Below are 22,797 nucleotides of genomic sequence, written 5' to 3'. Positions count from 1 at the left end.
AGTTCTTACAACAAACAGAGCAATAGAAGGAAGTGCTCAAATGTAATAAATCCCATGAAATTACATTATGGGCTGATTAAATCTTCTAGAGGATTCATCATTTTAAACGTGAGCAGTGAACACTTAAAAAACACATTAAGAAATGACAAGGCATTTACTACCTCATTTCATACTGGAACAAGAATGTCTGAGGCGCCTTGTTCTAACTTGGCTCTGATTGATGAATGATGGATCAATATATTCAAAATTCAAGTCTAATTCTCCCTGCAAATCGAAAATAATCCTCCCAAATATTCATTTTTTAAAAGCTTTAACATCTGCCAGGCATTTACATTTATAATCAGTTAGCCAAGTGGAATGTATCCGTCTGTCAATTTGTTTAATGATATCTACGGAATTAATTCATGAACCGCTAGTAATAACGGTAATTACTTCATTAGTTAATTTCATGTCAGGCGTTAGCTTTAGCATTCAGCTACTATTATGAATACTGATGAAGAGTACAATTTTAGCAATTTATTTTAAACTAGTGCAGTGCCCGATGGACGATTGCTTGGCCTCACAGTTTTCTCAGCTGGAGGAGGAATGCCTAGTCCTGAACAGCTATTTAGCACCAGGATATTTACCGTGTCAAAAGCGATCCGAAAGTTACACTGCTGATGCTTGAAATGTTTGGAACGTGACATCCCCATTCCCTTTTTCTCATGTGTTTTTGAATGTACTGTAGCAAGGGACCAAGAGCGAGCTGTACCCAGCATGCTGGCAGCACAACAGTTATTAGGAGTTACTTATCAGTATAATACACAGTGTGTACACAACACACTACTAATAAATATGCCCCGTAGAACTTAAGGAGCTCAGTTTGATGTTGATCGGATGATTGGTTGTCGAGAAAATTGAATGATATAGATATATACAGACAGACAGATAGACGACTTCTATTTTAGTTAGATTGCTAGTTTATCAATGACTTAAAGTGGGGCAATTTTAACTCCCTATGCAAGTATGAAATCTTCCTCTTTCAAATACAAAGCTGAACTAGTGGCTAGTAGCTTATATTGTAAAGTTAGATACCACGTTTTCTACAACGCCGATGCCAGAAAAGTTGGGATGTTAAAAAACAGAATACGATAATTTGTGACTCCTTTATGCCATATATTAATTTGAACACTGTTTAAAGACTATATACTATGTAAACAGGTATGTTATGTTCAAACTGATAAACTTTAGCTTTATGTAAATATACACTATAGAAATTCTGAATTTGATGCATTCCGTTTTTTTAAAATTGTTTTACAAAGCAACCCAACCTTTTTTTTGGATCGGGGTTAGCATGTCATTTAGGTGACTCAGACTCATTTTACATGGCATAATCTTAGCCACACAAAAAAGTAATTCAGCGCATATGTATAAATTAGAAGAGAATCTGTATCTGTTTATGGGTCAGTGACAAATAAGGGCTGGCAAGATGTCAAATGATGTACCCACAAAAAATTATAAATATTAAATACTTCATCCACCTACATTTTATTTAAGTGGACTTATACATATAATTACTTCATTTTAAAAAACATCAAATTAAAATTTTTTTTGTAATATTTCTACATTACATTTCGTCAATATTGAGCAGAACATATTCTCAATACAACCATTTTTTTTCAAAAGTTTTGACAAATTATGTAAAATTTGTTATAAACCATAGTGTTGAAATGTAAACGTGGATTGTATTTTTTCTCATTTTAGTTCACATTTATTTTCCTGTATATAATCAGATCTTTATGGGGAAAAAAATACTTGTTACACCGACTAACAGTGGGTTAGATCACGTCATTGACCCTTATTCTGTTCCGTCACAACAGGTTTCAGAGAATGGACATAAAGCATTTAGCATAAATCTTAAAGAACAATGCTTGCCACAAAAGCAAAGCTAAAACACGAATAGGGCTGTCTGACTTGTAACATAAAACTTGTTGTCTTTAGTATCTGTCATCAAACTGACACATTCCATCACCACATGTCCCGATCTCCAGGACCTCCACAGAGCCTCCTGCCCTCTCACAGTGTCCCCGAGGAGTCTTTGGCAGATGGGAGGCGTGATCCTGCATCACTGCTCTTTGTGTATATAGAGCAGGAGCCCTCTGCCCTTGGACCTCTCACTAGTGACATAGCGAGTTTCCCTGAGAATTTTCGTCCAGCTAGTAAGGAGGGAGCATTCATGCGTGCTAATCTTCATTTGCATTGCTGCAAGCTGAGGCCATGAAATGAGGCCTCGAGAGAGACAGCGGCACACTGCTTACAAGGGCAGAGTTAGAGTAAGGACAGGGGATGAGACAGAGAGAGAGAGAGAGAGAGAGAGAGAGAGAGAGAGAGAGAGAGAGAGAGAGAGAAAGAGGCAGAGAGAGAGAGAGAGAGAGAGAGAGAGAGAGAGAGAGAGAGAGAGAGAGAGAGAGAGAGAGAGAGAAAGAGGCAGAGAGAGAGAGAGAGAGAGAGAGAGAGAGAGAGAGAGAGAGAGAGAGAGAGAGAGAGGCAGAGGTAGGACATCAGGCTAGCAGATTAAGGAAGCTAATTTCTTTTTCAAAGCAAAGGTAGGACGTTAGGCAAGCAGATTAGGGAAGCCAAATTCTTTTTCAGTCATGTTCCTAACATGCCTTGTATTATTACTGTAGACCCGTTCTTATCTGAGGAATTCAGGACTTCAGGAAGTGCAAGGAAATGCCAGCTCAGACCTTACACATGCAATTTAATCTGCAGTCATGACATCTACAAAGTGCAAATTTCAACTAGAAAATACCAACTTGAATCTTGTTCATTACTCTATGAAAAATACACTAAGAGACGTGAAAGGTGGGCTGGAAATTGAAAGTCCAAGGAAAACAACAACAAAAAAAAAATAATGTTATTTTCAGTAACAGACAGCTCGGATCTGTGGCTTACTATACTAAAAATAACACTTCTTAGACATTCCACTAACACTACATGATTACAATCTAGCAGGACACTCAAATAGAATTAACTTCACAGACTAGTGTAGTCTGTGTTTGGCTATAAAAAAGGTTGTGCTACTCATTAGTGCTAATGAAAAAACTGCAGAAAAAGGACCAAAGCCCTTGGGAATTAAAATCCAGCAGTGTTAGAAAACAACAAAAAACAGTGTCGGATATCTTGGTGAGACATCAGGACACACTAAAGTGGAAAACAAAAGTAAACTGAAAACAGCTCACAACAAATATCAAAGTAGCTGCAGCCTTTAATCTTGACCTCTTCAACTGCACAGGCACATCAGCGGGTCCGTTGTTACAGATGCATTTTTGTGGAAAGAGACATTTTCATTTCTCCCAAATTTTAACAGACACCGAATGTGTTTTTCAAAATTACATTATGATCCCCAAGAAATCAATGGTACAGACAAAATAGTGCTGTCTTGGACTGGAATATTCCCTTAAAGTATAGTAACGTAAAGTTATAAAGTTATGAAAATGCAGAATTTTCTAAATGAAATACTGTTGATTGTGGCTGCCATTTTTTTGTTCACTCGTTCCAGATTTGAAGAAAAAGATGCTGTGCCCAAAACTACACTTTCCAATTGACAAAGTACAGACATTGTTGCCAATGAAAGGATCCATTCAGTGTCAGGTTGAACATGATGTCCTAGCAGTTTTACAAGGAGTTGATATGGAGATCAGCTGAGAATCTAGGCTACACTGAAGGGGTACCATACGCAGAGGAAAGTGAAATAGAGAAGGGCACATGGCACCAAAAGTTGAGTGCAACCATGCAGTGGCATTGAGGCAATTCATCACTATGAGGGGAAGCTGGGAGCACTAGAGTTCAAATGGTTAACATTCTATAAAATCAGAGCCAATTTTGCTGCTTATTCAGATGTCTGTTTTGTATGATGCTTTTTTAAAAAGACTTAAAAAGCATTAATAGAACATTAGGAGTAAATGGATTTGAACTGTCCTTGCCCCTGGCAATAGTGGCCCTGTTCCAAGCGAACACTACTCTCTCACGCTCTCCTTTATCTCTTCCAGAAATTAGATTGTCCAATTAAACCTCTAACACAACACAGCAATACAAGTTCATTTGAAAAACAGCAGCTCTTCAAAAGTCATATAAAGTGATATAAAGTGAGGGAGTAAGGGAAGTTAAAAGAGGGGAAACGAAAAACGAGACAGAAGGCCTTTGGTTTTATAATAGCACAGTTTCAATATCCAGCACCTTTTTATTGGTTTCGAGTGAGGCAATGTCAGCCAAGCAACTTTCTGGGGAATGATACCGAGTAATTCAATTAAAATGCTGTGAGGGGAGATAGAAAAGGAATGACAGCCTTAAAGAGCAATGGGAGGGGGGGATAGTGGAGAGAGGGGGAGAGAGGAAGGATGAAGAAAAGGATGAGGTAGAGAAGGACAAGAAAAAGCAGGATGAATAAACCTAACAGCAGCAGCCAAGTCTTTTCATGCCTCTACCGTCTGTTCCTCAGCCTCGGCTCCCTAAGACAGCTTTAATGTGTCTGCTGCTCTTGTAGATTTTATGAGGCAGGGAAAATGGATGTAGCTACTGCACACACATACACATTTGTGACTGGGCTGATGTTACCGTGCTGCTTCAGGATATCCTACTCCTCTCTCTGTAGCCGCAGAGAGCACCTCTACGGGCGGCGTGTGTCCTATGGATGACACCCTGCCCCGGCAGAAAGTGAGTAAATAAAACATGAGGGCGAGATAAATATGCCGACTACCTGCTGCTGTCCTGGTCTGAAGCCACATAAAATGCTTCACGTATTATTTCCAGCTTTTTGGTGATAGGTACCTCAAGCCGACTTGCTGAATGACAGCCAGCAATCTAGGCCCCTTCATGTTACGTTACGCCTCTGGCCCTCAATTAATATGTATGCAGCCTCGTGACTGTTTTTTGCATTATATTCCATCCCCCTGTGAGGAATTGAGATATGAGCTTTGAGATATTAAAAACCGCCCCACCTGCAGCAAAGTACATAATTGAGAAAGCTAGAATTAAAAAGCAAACACCAGCTAAGGGTTAAATTAACTCTCTATCTCCTCACAGAGTGCTGCAACCTCTTCCTTTCCGAAGTCCTTCAGGACGTCGATACTATGCAACTTAACATCCTCCTTTTTGTCTCTCACACACACATACACACAACTCTCCTCACCTGGAGCAGTCACTCTGATGGTTGCCTGTCATGCATAATAAGGAACGTTGACATTTGAGAGTGCAGAGAGGACACACTGACAGATCCACATAATGGTCTCTCACACAGTGGCCTGCGAGTGAGAAGGTAAGTGGTTTTCGCCGAGCACACTGCACCTCTACAGTGGAACAGCATTAGACTAAATGTCCAGGAAGTCCTTGGGGCAGCATTGATATTTCAGTATGATAATAGACATGAACTCGGACGGGGTGCCGGCTGCCAGTAAAAGTGTTACCTCTCGCAGGCCAGTCAAATTAACCTTCTACATTATGCCACTGTGCTTGGGTCACATCTCTGCAGGAACTGGGCAATGCTCCCGTGTGCCTCTGCTCTCCGGTGGGTTCAGACACAGTATTGTAAGCAGAGCATAAGGCGGAACAGGCGTTGCAGGGGTGGTTGAGGGAGCAGGTGCAGCCGCTGTTGAACGGTTAGTAGCTGAGACTAAAGCTGAGACCCGATCCTGTCGCTCACTGTTACATCTCTCACTGCACAACACGTTACTCGGTCAGGTTTTATTTTCAGTGGGAGAACATGCGCACGCGATGGCATCTGTAATGGAAATACAGCCACTGTTTTCAAGGTTGACTTGTCCTGAAAATTCAGTTTGCAGCTTTTGTTTTGGTTGATATCAAGAGAAAGGTGACTGTGTGTGAAATGCACCGAGCACCTTTCTCTACTTTACAGACGGCGAAACCGGTGCAGGTTAGACACAAATGCTGAAATAGGGTTATGTACATTATTTAAACTAGTGACCCTTATTTCCTGTCTTCATTTCACTTGTCTATGACAATCTGAGGCTCAAACAAACCCCCATATCCACAATACTATCATGGAATGTTGATTTGCACAAGGCTGCATAAGTGCCATGTGTATAAAACTGAGGTCTACCTCACTGGTGCAGAGGAGTTAGTACAGAGAGTGTATGCGTGTGTATGAAAAGACTGAACCAGAGATCAGAAAAACTTAAATATCTGCACAATGTAATGCAGTTAGAAATAAAACAGTTCAGTTTAAATATTAACATTGTAAATGTAAGTGTGTATTTTGTTAGTCTTAAGACGAAAATGCTTATTAGAGTTTAGTCACATTTTTGTCATTTCTTTTTCAGCTGTAGTTTTATTCAATGATAAGTCATTCAATTTGGTCAACATCTAGTCATTACTTTTCTTCAACATATATTCTCTCTTTAAACTTACATTTTTAATTAATTATATTAATTGTATGGGATTAGTTAATTTTTCATCTATTGTTAATGTACTCTTAGTCCTGTGTCAAATGTCCTTGTTAGTTTTTTTTTATCATATTTAGTCAACCTCACCTTCATCATCATGTTACACTGAACATTTCAGTCAATCTTGTTTCACCAAGACCAATAATATTGACCTGTTCATTAAACTCATGTTACATGAAATATTTAAGATATTATCTGATGAAAAAACAGCTTGAATAATTAGTAATACAGTGTTTGAGAGCGGCAAAGAGAAACTGGAAAGTGACTAAAATATAGAGAAATCTTGGTAATGTTTAATGATGTTTGTGCCGTCCAATCATCGTTGTGGAAAAAAGGTTGTTGAGGAACATTTTCTGCAATAAACTGTGTTGCCAGTAAAGTCGAAGCGAATACTGAAGCAAAATTTTGAAATGTCGCATTAAAGAAAATGCAAATTGGGGGCGTTTCCATTAACTGGTGTAGAGCAAATAAACAAAGCTGCATGAAGGTACTTTGGTCAGAAGATGGCAGTGTAATATATTGCTGTAGGCTAATCTGTCAGGAAACAGTAGAAGCAGGACATCTTTTGCCACCCACGAGAGAAAATGGAGAGAGGTCTCCAGGGGACGGATTCAATTGGGCAACTTATAATTTTTCAGCTTGTCTTAACCGGAAGAGCGGACACAGCTGATCAGTCATGGAAGTTTAATGTTCGCTAGGTCAAAAGTTAATCGGAAAAAGCGTTTCCATCTCCCATTAAGCACATTAACAAAAAAAGACAAAAAACACCTCAATCAAGTGTAAAATGTTATGTTAGTGTTGATTCATCACTATAGTGGTGAGGGTTTGGATATTAGCAATATATTTGGCTACACTGTATTGGAAGGTGTCTTTAATATTTTGTCCTCCTCACTTATTTAGTTAGAGGAGAGAAAATATTAGCAACTCCTTACTATTTAACACAGTGCATAATACACTACATCTACTTTCTTATTCCTAGATTGAATCCAAGGATTTTTGTCAACTTAACAAGTTCAACAAGGGTTTAAAAAACAGCTACAGGGTATTTTTCTTCTCTCCATTTAATACACGATTTTGACTTAATAAAGTAACTTTGAAAATACTTCCTCTGACTTAGCAAAGAAGTGCTGAGTCAAAAAAATGACATCAGTTGAAGCCTGACAATGACATGACTCAGTAATCACACAATGATGCCATCACTCCTACGCTTCGAGGAGAATTATATCAGCAAACCCTAATATGCAGAGGCTGTGATCTGTGAATGGGGCGGCATGATAAATATATGGAATGAAATAATTGGCTCTCATGTTTACTACCCAATGCCTTTATGACATAATCTCTTTCTAATCCCTCTTTATCTCATTCTAGACTGCTGTGTCTCCACTGCTGCAGTCTCTATACCGCTGCAGTGCTTACTGCTGTACCCACTGAATTAGAAATGAGTAATGGCTCATATTTCTTTCTCTGTTATGGCTCCCCGTGTCTTGAAACCAGGTTCGACCTGACCAAAAAACGTAAAAAACGAGTATGATTGCACATTCGATAGATATAAAACTATGTGATAAAAATACTAATTTCGCTCTTTTAAGATGGAGTTAAAATAGTAATCACACATTTATGCTCTTCGAATCAGATTGTCGGCTTGGTAGTTAGAAAAGTAATGGACTGGGGAAAAGAAATATAGAATTGCATTTAAATATAAAAATGGACCTGCAGGGTCTGCAGCGTTAATTTGTCAGGCAGACTGAGACTGCTGTCATTTCTTGCAAGGAGGTCAAATCCACCTTTAATTGCTGCAGAGAAATTATCATCTCATTAGATAAGGGCTCATTTCTAAATGAGTGCAAATCATTTGGGAGGAGTTTCTGAAAATGTCCCTTACTATATAACTCACATTTAGACTTCTGTTCTGTAGGAGTTTTGTACTCACCTCGGGGTTGGTCCACTTGGTCTTGATCTTCTCACCCATCTGTTGTGTACAGCCCAGCAGATCATAACCTTCTCTGCTCTGCGGGTGGAGCAGACAAACACACAGTAAAACACAACATATGCCACGACATAAACCAGAGCAGAGATGATTTGTTATTGGTTCATTACCATTTCTGAGTCATTAGATTAACTTATGCTTTACTTATAACTTCATAACTCTACACAAAGAAAAACTGGGCCAATTGACAAAAAGAAACATTACAATATTTGGTAACGCTTTATAATAAGGTCCTTAATAACCATTAATTAACAAGTAATAAGGCATTGTTCTCGCTTTAGATCCGGTAGTTGCAAAAAGCATAGTTAACATATAGTTAACTTATAATAGATGAACAATAAAGTATATTTTAATATCAATAAGCAAACAAAATAAGATTAATAAAGGCATGGCAAAGACATAATGGGTGGGTCATGGATGTTTGTAATGCTGTTATGAACAATTATAAGATACTCATGAGGCTTTTATTAATGTTCTTAAGCATTTGCAAACTGTTAACAAGTTTCTTATTAGTGCTTATAAATCTCTTATAGCCTGCTATTAGCTGTATTATAATGCCATTATTAACACTTATATAAGCTTATAAACACACAATAATGTTAATAATCATCTTGTAAGGACTTACAAGGGCCTTATTACTTGTTAATTAATGGTTATTACAAGGACCTTAATATAAAGCGTTACCCAATATTTTTGCTAACACATCTCATTGTTGATAATGTGGCAATATTATTTGCTTGTGTATTGAATTCTATTACTGAGCTGTCGACTGATCTACTTTCAATTTACAGCAGAAAAAAGGGGGCTCCAGCTTCGATCCGACAGCGTTTACTTCCTTATTTTCATGAGCTGCTGTCTGTTTTTTTTTTTTTCTACTTCCTGCTTGTAGTCTCCTGTGTGTATAAGAACTGCAGAGACACATAGAGGCTGGAGAGAGAAAACCCGTCTGACAGGCACTACAAACACACTGAAACACCTCACCGGAGGCAGGTAGAGGAAAAATACTCTCACAGTTCCAACATTATTATAAAATAGGTATGTGGTTCGTGAGCGAGCATTACTTATTAGAGCTTTAGTTATATTATATTTAAGGCTAACTGCAATGCTGTGTTTGTTTAACTCTACCCCCAGCTGTGCTAATTATGTAGCCTCAAGCTAATTGATTAAGCCAATAAAGGTACCGGTCAGCAAGGCTAGCTAACTCAAGTAAAGGTTCCTTGTAAAATTAAGGTTAGCTAAAACTACATTTCAAAACAAATGACATTCACCAAAATCTTTTTAAGTACAGTTTGCAATAATTGCTTTAAACAATAAGAATATACAAAACTCACTAGAAACCACATGGGGGTAGTAATGGCTGATCTTCACGTTTGCACAAACTAGCTTCTTTGAAAGGCATGGCTTTATAAAATATTAATGTTACAGAAACAAAACTTTAAAACCCTTCAGGTTGTTTGACACCTCTGCAGACATTTCTATCCTCAATAAATCATACAACAGGCCTAATATTGTGTTCAGTGGGCAGTTAATTAGCTACATTTTTCTTTTTTTAAGATTTTCTTCCATTTTTTTCTGTTTATTTGATTGCTTTTCCCTGTCACTATGATCTTTTAGAAGATGTAAACACACAAGGAAAGGCATGTTATATAATTGAAAGCTCACCTGTCAATTACAGGCTACAATTTTTCACATACAGTTTGAGCCGAACATGCTCAATTCAAGGTATAGCAACAGGAAGTCATATCAGTCCTCCCAGAGATAAAGCGTCTTCTCACATGAATACACTGATACGGTAAACAGGATAAAAGCTAGAGTAGGTTTAGAGTAAATAATGTGGCCTTAGGCTGTGTGTGTGTGACCCCTTTTGTCTCCCATCAATCCATATGTGGCCATGATATAAGAGTAATCCAGTTAAGTGAGCTGCTCTACTTTTGTTTTTCAGATGTGTGGCCAGAGGGTAGAGGACAAACCTCACGCTATGTATATTACAGTCAGAGCTCCATGCGGGTCGTTACTACTGTTCCTAAATGCACCGGCTTTGTGATCCGGTTTATTTTAGTGTACACAAACAAAACCCTTGACTGTTCAAAAAAATAAATCCAAAACTAAGTTCTGGTTTGTGATACTATGACACAATGTGTTAATTGGTTCTCTGTGCAATAACACAGTCTGAATGTGTTTGGTGTGCTGATAACGTCTGACTCTAAACGGTCCTATAATCATCACAAACACTATGCTCTGCAGAAATGAGCCCATAGTGGTGATAGAGTTATTCTCAAAATCCAGCACAGCATTAGTCCAGCTTACTGGACCAGCAGCAATTCTGCACTGAACGAGCCTCGACTCTCTGGACCTATTAAATACGCCTGAAGCAAAAAGCCATCTGGGAAATGGAGGAAGGGTAAAGCCATAATTGGCATCAAGCCAAACGGACATTGGGATATATTCATGATGTTTAATTTCCACTTCACAGTTTTCATAGGAATTATTTATGTATTTCAATCATTTTATTAACCCTATAAAGCCAAGTGTATCATATTTGATACACAAGTTTTTGAGACCTATACATCATCAGTGTGATATTATTTTCCTGAAAAACCTGATGTATACATGTGTTGAAGAAAAAAAAACTGAGCAACAAATTGCACAAAAATACAAGATATAGCAAAAATTATATGCAGGTTCCACTGGTGGATCAGTCATTGCTGCGTGAAAACTTCATATCAGCAGATGTATGATGTTGTGTTATATGGAAAAAAATATTTTGCATGTTTGAGGAAAATGTTAAAAGAAAGTAAAGCCTTAAAAGGTTAAAAATGTTGGGTTTTATATGTTTTTGTTAGTTCAAGAAAAACAAACTGTGAGCAACAAATTGCACAAAAAGAACTGATGTATCAAATATGATACAAATTAGAATCATATATCCCTATTGTTTTTGGATTTTTTTTTAATTATCTGTCAGCAGGTTCAATAAACACTCCAGTTTAAAAAAAAGAAGAATTTTCTGGCAATTATTTAATGGTTCAGGCTTTATAGGGTTAATGATGACATGTGGGTGATCATGACACATTGTTACGTTTAAAATATTATACAAAGCTCTTACAGAGCCCTGTGAGTTGACTTAAAGACTATGGTGCCTACAGCTATTGACATACTATTTAATACTGAATATAAAATGCAAACCAGATAGATGACGCCCTGAATACATTATGTTATTTTATACAGAGCTGCAAATGTTTTGATTAAGTACAGTAGAGGGCATCACATAGTGCTTTTCTACCTAAAGCCTGACCCATGCTGGCCAATCACAAACATAATGGTATCTATCAACAATGGCATATTTGTTGTCCAATATGAGCAGATATGAAAACTTTTTTTACAGATCATATAAGGCCGAAAACGATGATTTGGGTAATTTAGAAACAATATTCACTCTTTATTTTATTTTTATTTATCCTTTGTTTTCTATGTTTTCGTTTCTAGAATAAGCAGACAATGTAATACATTGCCCTACTTGTACATTTTTCTACCAACCTGACCTTGTACATATGTTTTTATAATGTCTTTTTTGCTATTTTTAATATTTAATATTTGTATTTCTGTATTTTTGTACAAGAGCAAGCAAATCAAAGTCTAATTCCTAGTATGTGCACACGTACCTGGCCAATAAAGATGATTCTGATACACTGTATGTATAATGTTAAATCATGTTAAAAAATTTTTTGAAGTTATTTGACTAAGAAGGCAATGTTCTAAGTACCTTTGCAGAGTCATATTAGTGTAAAAGTGGTGCACAATCCACACAGTAAAGGTCTATTTTCATTACAGCTCAAAAATTCACTGCATTGGAAAAAAAACAAAAAAAAAAGGTTAAATAAACCAGTATCTGCCTCAAAAATCCCACATGTCTCTGGCTCAAGCTCGTCCATATGTAAACTTGGAACATATATAAACTTGTCTTTTTCTGAGTGTGTCACCTTCTCACCTTCTGCCACATGTAAGCCTCATGCAGGGTGATGATCTCATGCCCACGGTGCTCACCCTGCACAGCACACACCACGCAGATAATTTTCTCATCTGGCTTACAGTAGAGGGAGCCTTCCTGTCCATGCTCCTTGCAGCGCAGTCTCTCTACTGTCACTGTGTCCCTCTTGCCAGCCTCTCCAGCAGCCATGACCTCCTGCACTGCTTCTGCACCCTCAGCTCCGTCACCCAGCCCAGCCTCCGGCAGCAGACCATTCTGGGCTCCTTCTCCATCACCACTGTCGTTAGCCACTGCCACTCCAAAAAGTGCCATCCTCTGGTTCGCGTCCATTCCAGCTGCCCTCTCCGCACCAGCCTCATCCTCAGCTCCATCTCCAACTCGGAAATCTCTGCTGGTGCCAACCCTATTAGCTTGTGCCCCCTCGTGATTGTAAGGCATTATGGGGTGATGGGTGCTGCTGGCATGTCTGTCAGCATGGGCAGCGCAGAAGGCAAAGCTGCAGGTGTAGCATACTTGTGTGGCCGGCTGGGCCTCGTCAGGCTCGCATGCATCACATGACCCGTCCATCTGCGGCAGCTCCTCGTGTTTCAGCTCCATAGCTCCTTCCTGGGGTTCCCCTTTGTGGTCCATGGTGGCTGATAATATTTCTGGGGATAAGAGGAGTAACTCTTATAGGAGACACACAAAGTAGAGGGCAGTTTATTAATAGCTGTGACCTTCTGTGAACAGTTCTCATATTTGCCCAGGGGAAAGTCCAAGATCCTCAGGACTAATCCCACTTGATATAATATTCCCACAGCATATATGTATGGAGGGAGGCAAAGCAAACAGCATCCAGAGAAACACTATCACACAAGTTACATAAAAAACTGCATCATTTTGCAAGGAAAACAAACACCAAGACCCCATCTGCAGTCACTGAACTGTCTTTGTGTGCAAACACATTCACTTTGTTTACTGACTCAAAAACAGAAAATGCTGAGTACAGCTGTACCCTCAGCATGACGTGACACCCACACTCTTATCACACCTCCCTTTGCATGCCATCAGGCCTTGACCTTTACATGTTTTGTTGTCTTGATGCCCTCTCAACCTCCTTTCACTTCTCTCTGCAGCAGTGAAGCTGTGAGACCACTGTGCATGCCTTGTACCCACGCACACACAAAGGGAGATCTTTTTTTTTTTTTTTTACCTCACTTTCTCTTTCTCCTCGGAGCCTTCCTCTCCTGAGCTACGTCTGTGTACTCTTACCCACTGCTGACACAAACAACCGGTAGAAAAAGTGCTGTAACGCACAGAAGAAAAACTCCCCCTCTTTCGCCACAGCTCTCAGCTATTTCTCTGTCTCTGACTCACACATTCACACAGTGCTTCCTAACACAGACACACACAACAATTTTCCCTCATCCTTGTGGGGCTTAGCTTGCACCTCACTGCAGTGTACTTACTCGTCTGTGTCTTCCTCCCCCTCTTTCTTTCTGTCTGGGGCTTGTTTTGAGATAATGTGCAGTCAGTGGAGGAATTAGCTTGACGGCTAACTTCCTTAGCACAACCGTTGTGTATTGAATTCTATTACTGAGCTGTCGACTGATCTACTTTCACTTTACAGCAGAAAAATGGGGGCTCCAGCTTCGATCCGACAGCGTTTACTTCCTTATTTTCATGAGCTGCTGTCTGTTTTTTTTTTTTTCTACTTCCTGCTTGTAGTCTCCTGTGTGTATAAGAACTGCAGAGACACATAGAGGCTGGAGAGAGAAAACCCGTCTGACAGGCACTACAAACACACTGAAACACCTCACCGGAGGCAGGTAGAGGAAAAATACTCTCACAGTTCCAACATTATTATAAAATAGGTATGTGGTTCGTGAGCGAGCATTACTTATTAGAGCTTTAGTTATATTATATTTAAGGCTAACTGCAATGCTGTGTTTGTTTAACTCTACCCCCAGCTGTGCTAATTATGTAGCCTCAAGCTAATTGATTAAGCCAATAAAGGTACCGGTCAGCAAGGCTAGCTAACTCAAGTAAAGGTTCCTTGTAAAATTTAGGTTAGCTAAAACTACGTTTCAAAACAAATGACATTCACCAAAATCTTTTTTCCTCTACCGGAGGCAGGTAGAGGAAAAATACTCTCACAGTTCTAACATTATTATACAATAGGTATGTGGTTCGTGAGTGATCATTACTTATTAGAGCTTTTGTTATACTATAATTAGCGCTAATTTATTTTAATTAACAAAGTATAAAGCTGCCAGGAACCGAAAATATAAACAAAAGACACAGGTTTCTATGGAAAGTACCATTTTTTTAACCATATATACACACAAAAACAGCAGAAATAATAATATAATAATATAATAAAAATAATAATAAAACTACAAAACAGTCTATCTGCATGTAAATTAAAAATAATAGTTTTCATTGTAGAAAGAAAATTCACATTTTAAAAATGGTCTAGAAACAGGCTGAATGGCACACTGTGAAAGCTCCTATGATTGCACTTTCAACTGGCTTTCTCAGCTTGTCTATATATAAATAAAGTTATTACTGTAAATAAAACATTATTTTATTGTATTTTCAATAAATAGATGGACTCCAGAAGGTTAACTTTACCCCCAGCTGTGCACATTTAGTAGCCTCATGCTAATTGATTAAGCCAGTGGTTCCCAAATTGGGGGGCGTGACCCCTAGGGGGGGCCCAGGGTTACAAAAGGGTGGGCGTGGCAAGGATAAATTTAAATAATTTCATTGTTCTCCAATGCTGCACTGTAAAAAATAACAGTGCAGCATTGCTGACGCTGAAAGTATTTTTTAGATTGAAAAGGGGGGCCCAGTAGAAAAACTATGGGAACCACTGGATTAAGCCAATAAAGGTACCGGTCAGTAAGCCTAGCTAACTCAAGTAAAGTTCTTTCTAAAAATGTAACTTAGCTAACACTTCATTTCAAAACAAATAAAATTAACCAAAAGCATTTGAAGTGCAGTTTTCATGTGTCACCATTAACAAGAAATGCTATAATTGCTTTAAACAATAAGAATATACAAAACTCACTAGAAATGTCATGGGGGTAGTGATGCCCATACTCTAGTTTGCACAAGCTAGCTTCTTTGAAAGACATAAATGTATCAAATATTATAGAAACAAAACTTTAAAAATGTTCAGGTTGTTTGACACCACTGCAGACATTCCCATCCTTAATAACTATATATAGGCTTAATATTCTGATCAGTTGGCAGTTAATTAGCTATTTTTGTATTTCACTGCTTGTACTTGTCACAAACTTAGATGGTTACCATGCAGAAATCTCAGCCCCCGGGTTGTTTTTCCCTCCTTTTCTATACTGATTAATTCAAAATACAGCTACATTAACACAACATAAAAGTGGAAACTGAAAATCGGAAAATAATAATTGCAAATAAATAGGAATAAACATACACAAGTTATTGTACATTTTTTGCACTTTGTATGAAGTAATATGATTACATGATTTTACTGATGTTGTGTATGGTTCAAGTACAGGCATTGTTTGTGTGACATAACAGGTTTTATATTATTTTCATTATTGCGTTGATTATAATAGACTTAACCCATTTGTTCTAAATCAATTAAATATCATACAGTTGCTTTATAAGAGAGTTTTCTAGTAGAACATTATAGAGATTATAAGAGATTATGAGTAGTGCTCAGAGACTTATTTTGTCTTTTGATTTACAATTTGCTCATGAGATTTTATTAAAATTTCCACATTTTTCTTTATCATTGTGATTCAAATGTAATCATTAATGCAGAAGCTGTCATGACAATATGTAGGGCCTGGGGTGAGATAAAATGAAACTCCTGTGGTTTTCTTGGGGAAATTGGCAAAGTGAGTGAAAGTATACCACAACTTGCAATCTTGATTTCCTGTTGATTTTTTTCAAATTATGTTAAAAGAAGTGCATGTTATTGATCATGCATACATTTATAGGAAATCCTAGCAGAGCGAGTGACAGCGACAATGCCATACAAGGGTGATTTTAATACAGGAAAAGGTTCAGCTGGAAGAGTAAATAAATGTGAATTATAACACCCTTGGTTAATGGGGAGTTTCTAATTATGATGTCTGCTTTCCCCTTCTGTACACATCCTTACCCTCCATAAACCAGCACAGAGAGACAATGGAGCAGGATTAGAGGTCTGGAGAGAGAGACAGCGAGATGAGGAAAAACAAGCTGTTCTCTGTTGAGAGATCTAAAGAGGCTATTGAGCTGGGCTTCAGACAAACAGAATTTGGCATATAATAGTTGACTGTTACTGTGATTTGAATGGCACACCATAAATAACCATAAACCACGTTCCAAGTAAGCCTCCAGCATCCACTCGATATGGATGATGATGATGCTTTTGCCAAAGTTTTTGAGCCGTTTTGGAGAAGAGGATTTGTTCTTATAGAAAGGTTGCCACCGGGAAAGATTGAGTATAAGTCTATAAACAGAAAGGATGACTCAATGGAACATATTTTACTGGCAAAATCAAATTTGCCTTGGCATAAGACTTGATTAAACCACACTAGGCCTCGTCCATTCCGGGGGGCATTTGATCGTAACAAATGCATGATTCTGACTAGGGTCGTAGCTGGAATTGAGAGCGCAAATTGCAATGCACAACATGGTCAGTGTGGAGTTAAATGGCCATCTGACTTGTTTTAAAAGTCTATCACTGCACTAAACTCTGCTGAACAATAAGAGACAGCATCATCTTGCACTCTGCATAAAACTGAAAACAATTAAAAGGCTCATTGACTTGCAATTCATTTGAATAAGCACTCAATATAAATACAATATGTGGCTACTGATGGGAACTTTGATTTGTTCTTTCTCTACCCCGGAGATTGTTGTGGAACAAAATGGGATACACAATAGGAGCTAAATTGTTTACCTAAATTGTGTTTCTACAGCTCAGAAAAGCCTGCACATGGAAGTTGGCAACACAGAGAACATCAAGCTCTCAGAAATGGCAGCCAAGAGTGAAGGGGGAAGCTTTGGCAGGCATGCCGAGCAGACAGAAAACACTTACCTAATGCCTTGGTTTTAACATTGTTTTATTGGCATGAGGTCAGTTGTTGGTCTTAAGATGAAATGTCTGTCAGTGCAACAGCACCGGTCGGTCAGATGAGCACTTCTCTCTCTCCCCCTTATGTGCTGATATTTTATTCTCTCTCCCAATTCATTTCCTCTGGATGCTCTTGACATTTCCACAACTCTCTCAACCTGTCATAGCTGTGCAACATAAAACAGAATCAATATGCTGTTTTGCAAGGTTGTTTGTGGATTCCTGAAGCCTGTCACGTACAGCAGGATAACTAAACTTTGCTGAAAAACACCTTTAACCCTTTCAAAACTGATCTGAAACAGACAAGTAAAGAGCAATTTTAAATCCTAAAGTTGTAATCCTGCTTAGTAGAATAGGTGCTGCAGTAATGTTTGTGTTCTGTGTTTGTGTGTGTGTGTGTGTGTGTGTGTGTGTGTGTGTGTATATGTGTGTGCGTGTGAGAGGCATTTTATGCCTGCGAACTATACTAAAACGCCTTAACCGCGTCGCCAGCGCCTGCATAAAGACTGATGAATAGGCGTGCGTACAGGCAAGCATATTGCGAGTACACCAGATAATAAAGTGGTGACTGGTGACAAGTGTCATGCCACGTGCGAACGTAGCAGACGCCTGTGCGCACGCACGTCTCAATGTACAAATAATTATTTACTTTATGATGATGAATTTTAAGTTTAACAGCCGCTTCGCTTCACAATTCTAGCAGTCCATGTAATACCAAGAGGGACCAATGAGACAGTTTAGGCTATTACAGTCTACACGTGAACACGTTAAGGCATCTGAAGCGTTGGCTTTAGGACAATAACACACACGCGTTAACGCCTGTAACGCGTGCACGCCTATAACAGTATATTGTGGGAGCGGGGAATTACTCAGCTTGGCTGAGTCTCTAAAATTATGACCCGGGTTTCTCACTGACTGGACTGGGTCATTTAAGGATAGGAGAGGTCAGAGTTCAGGGAAGGTATGTGGGGGGAGAAGCAGAATAAGGAGGGAGACAGGATGTGAAAGCTTCGGCAGACAACAAACATACACAAATTGACCAATTGTGTTAAAGAGCCCATCATCATAAAGTAAATGATTATTAGGGACCGAGCACTAACGGTGCGAGGACCCTATTGAAATTGGTCCGTTTCTTATTATTCTTCTCCTTCCCAAAAGTAAATCGCTAATTTGGGGGCTTTATCATATTCAAAAACTCACCATTTTTGGAATACATAAATCTCCACTTAAATTTACGTATTCTACTGGTCTCGGGAATGGGTGTGGCAAAATGACTCAACAGCGCCCCCTTGAAAGTCAAGAAAATTAAGCCCCTCGCACAGGAATGTCGTAGAGACACGAAATTTGGTACATACATGTATCATGACCAGACGCACCAAAGAGTCTCAAGAACCCATACCCTAAAACGTACAGGAAGTCGGCCATCTTGAATCAAAAATGGCATTTCCTGCTGTTTTTTGCCATTTCCACGTCGCATACTTTAACGAACTCCTCCTACAGATTTTACCCGAGCAACTTCAAACTTGGTCAGTACCATCACAAGGCCTTTGGGATCAAAAGTTGTATAAATCTTTACCGATGGTCACACTATGTGGGCGTGGCATGGTGGCAAATTATGGCGTCTCGCCATAAAACACAAGATTGTTATAACTTCCCCATTCTTTGTCCCATCTGGTCCAAACTTCTCATGCTTCATCAGAGTCCAGCCCTTAACACTTCCACATAACAATATTTCATAAAGCCCCGCCCCTTATGCTTTATCCACGCCCCCTTTCACAAAATGACCACGTTGCGTACTTTACATAACTCCTCCAACAGATTTCATCCCATTGACTTCAAACTTGGTCAGTACCATCACAAGGCCTTTGGGATCAAAAGTTGTATAAATCTTTACCGACCGTCACACTATGTGGGCGTGGCATGGCGGCAAAATATGGCGTCTCGCCATAACACACGAGACTGTATAATTGACCATATATAATCCAATCTGTCCCAAATTTCACACACGTGATTAGAGTCCAGCCCTGAACACACCCACATGTCAATATTGATACACTGTCATAGCGCCCCCCGCTGGCAACAGGAAGTAACCTCTCTTACGCCTTGCCCCAGCAGTAGGTTTCATGTAGAACCACAAAATTTGGTACACACATGCTTCATGTGGAGATGCACCAAAAAGCCTCTTGGACCCAGACCTCAAACCCAACAGGAAGTCCGCCATCTTGGTTTGAATATTGCACTTGTCATCGTTTTTGGCCATTTTGCAGGTCGCATACTTTAACGAACTCCTCCTACAGATTTCACACGATTTACTTCAAACTTGGTCAGTAACATCACAAGGCCTTTGGGATCAAAAGTTGTATAAAGCTTTACCGACGGTCAAACTATGTGGGCGTGGCATGGCGGAAAAATATGGCGTCTCGCCATCTAACACCAGACTGGATAACTTGACCATACATTGTCCAATCTGTCCCAAATTTCACACACGTGATTAGGGGCCAGCCCACAACACACCCGCATGTCAATATTGACACACAGTCATAGCGCCCCCTGCTGGCTACAGCAAGTATTATGTTTTACACCTACCCCGAGCACAGTGGTAGGAGACACGCCATTTGGGATGCATAGGGACTGAGTCCACATCGCCGCGCCAGACGTGGCCTCCCCCGACGGCTCCACTCTGCTCGGTCCCGTTCAGTACTGCGCGCAGTCCTAGTTTGTACATTGAGACGAGTGTGCGCACAGGCGTCCGCTATGTTCGCTCGTGGCACGGCACAAATGACCCCTTGCTATTTGATTTCCACAAACTCTACACAGTGTGTGCCTGTACACTCATGTAGAATTGTACTAAACAGTCACACTGGTCTTCATGTTACGTATTTGAGGCGTAGTTCACTCGTCATGCAGCAGTCACGTAGGCGTAGTCATATGCGCAAAAACGCATGTGCAGAGCCTGAGCGACGCCTATGTTACGCCTACGTGACGCTCGTCTGTCCATTGAAAGTTATTGTAATTTACACGCGCATGTTAGAGGTTTGATGTCATCGCATAGGCGATGTACACACATTTTAGTATTGTTCACTGGCATAAAATGACCCATATATTGTGCGTGCGTACGCGCATGCATGCATCTACACGTGTGTGTTCGTAGGGCAAGAAGGGGAAGGACAGCTGTCAAGACTGATCAGGGGCAGTGAGCGGTGAGATCCAGGTGAGGGAAGAAGCAAAAGCAAAAATTTTGCAAGGAGAACACATATGAAGGGCCGATGCAAAGCAGCATTTTCTAAAAATGTTGCACTGGATGGGAAAATATTCTCCCAAGAATATGCCCTCAAAGCACAAAGCTGGCTGTGGGGCTGATCCAACACTGACATCCACTTCTTTTATACAGTCTTAATCTTAGTCAAGATCATATATTTTTCATTCAAGAATTGCTCACCAGGGTTAGAGAGCTTAAATCTATCACAGCATGTGTACCAGCCCTCTTGGTCCATTATAGCAGGGGTTCCCAAACTTTTCCTTGCCAAGGCCCCCCAAATAGCATTAGCTTCTGGCCAGGGACCCCCAAACCCACCGACAATGCTACAAAATATCCAAATAAACATCAACTTTTAGAATGTATTTTCTTACTTTTATTTACCATTCAATAATTCGATAACAACTGTCTACACAGATTATGACGTCGTCATGCCGAATTTGCAGCTGAACTTGAGAATCCGACGATTACGGCAGTTTACGTATTGTACGGTTCAGGACAAATGGTTATTAAAAAAATAAAATAAAAAAATAAAAAATATATTTTTTTTTTTTCTCATCTTCCCTCCAATTTTCTGAGGCCCCCCTAGCGCCCCCTGGCGGCCCCCCAGGGGGCCGCGGCCCCCACTTTGAAAACCACTGCATTATAGGACCATCACTGTCATCAATTAGCTATTCTTTATATTATGCAGCACATATTTATCTGATGTGCATATATTGTCATGGAAAGAAATATCTCAGTAACTTGGTTATCTGAATACATACTGTGTACTGGTTTATTTTTTGGAGTTTAAAAGTTTATTTTTCCACCTAACCATAAAACCTGAAATGTCCCTATTAGAACTGAGGTCATCCATTTTTTAACTGCTATACTGCAGCCTCTCTTTTCACATTTTTTCAGATGGACACTCCAACATGAGTACACCCAGAACACATTATCATATGTATCATGCAGAGCACCAACTCATTACTGTCTACTGCCAAAGGCATATCAACACTAATCTCTCTCTGTCTCGCCTTCTTGTCTGTCTCATAGAGTAGGAGAAAAACATATTTTGAGTGCTCCCTCATGAAAACAGAAATCCTTAAGTTGGCTAGATAAAGTGGAGGCTGAGAAGAATGCCACTTCCTGCAAAGTTGATGGGGTGAATTTGAGTTTAGATTTGGAAAATTAAAGTATGTACTGAAAAGTTTGTGTGTTCACAATTGGCATTGTTGAAATTTACACATTTGGGATAAAGACATTTCTTTATTTCATTAATTTTCTATTAACATTATTATATTTTGTTGGTCCTTGCTTCTCCGACGGTCGGCCCATTGTTTGGGTATTCATAGAGAAATATTCCCTCCATTATCTTAAAAAAGGTGACTGTGTGTGCTTGTGCATGCATTACCAAAACTCTGACATCATGAGCAATGTAGCCCTTCGCAGATTATGGTACCACATTATTCACAATCTTCTCTTAACCTCCACATGGCTATTATGAGTTACAAAATCTCTTTATGGCTGTCTCCTCTATTCCCTAGAGAGGCAGAATCGATATCAAGCTTTGGGGCTGTAGCCTTCCATCAATAAGTCATTTAATCAATAATCCCCAGAGAATACTGAATCACGTCTGTTTTTGTAAGCCCAGGTTCTACCCCAGACTGAATTACTAGAAGCGAATAGACAGAATGAGCAGTCGATGGCTCATCTGAACCAAGCCATTGAATTGTGACTCTTGTAAATATATATTATATGTATGTATATACCGTATACGCAAGAAAACAATGCTAATTGTGACCTCAAATGTATCAGTAGTGATTTTTTTTTCACTAAGATGAAAGACCAATAAGGAACAATATGCATGTTTCTAATATTAAAGTAAATTATTTTGCATTTACATTTCACATTTTTCATTTCCCTTTCATATAGTATATATTGATTAACAATATCCCTTCTGTGTACTTGAGTATTTTTTTTCAGTGAAGTGAAGCTCACAGCCCTGAGGCTTTCCTTTAGACACTGATGCGTGATATCAGATGCACAGGAAAACAT

At 39.3% G+C, this 22,797-nt stretch overlaps 1 protein-coding gene across 2 annotated transcripts in view; it reads right to left on the bottom strand.

Moving 5' to 3' along the window:
- Positions 1 to 14,286, bottom strand: part of trim44 (tripartite motif containing 44) — a 57,417-nt gene extending 43,131 nt beyond the window's left edge. Inside the window, exons 1-3 of one of the 2 annotated variants that reach the window (XM_059335404.1) lie at positions 13,861 to 14,286; positions 12,413 to 13,080; positions 8,371 to 8,448 (exon numbers count right to left, since the gene is read on the bottom strand). In XM_059335404.1, the coding sequence (XP_059191387.1) occupies positions 8,371 to 8,448; positions 12,413 to 13,042 (708 nt within the window). In that variant the 5' untranslated portion in view covers positions 13,043 to 13,080; positions 13,861 to 14,286. The remainder of the gene's footprint in view (positions 1 to 8,370; positions 8,449 to 12,412; positions 13,081 to 13,860) is intronic. The other variant, XM_059335403.1, reaches the window with a different exon arrangement.
- Between the last annotated feature and the right edge of the window lie 8,511 nt (positions 14,287 to 22,797).

Source organism: Centropristis striata, chromosome 6 (assembly GCF_030273125.1).
Source record: "Centropristis striata isolate RG_2023a ecotype Rhode Island chromosome 6, C.striata_1.0, whole genome shotgun sequence".
Taxonomy (NCBI): Eukaryota; Metazoa; Chordata; class Actinopteri; order Perciformes; family Serranidae; genus Centropristis; species Centropristis striata.
The sequence above is the reverse complement of the archived record's forward strand: the minus strand, read 5'-3'. Positions and strand labels throughout refer to the sequence as shown.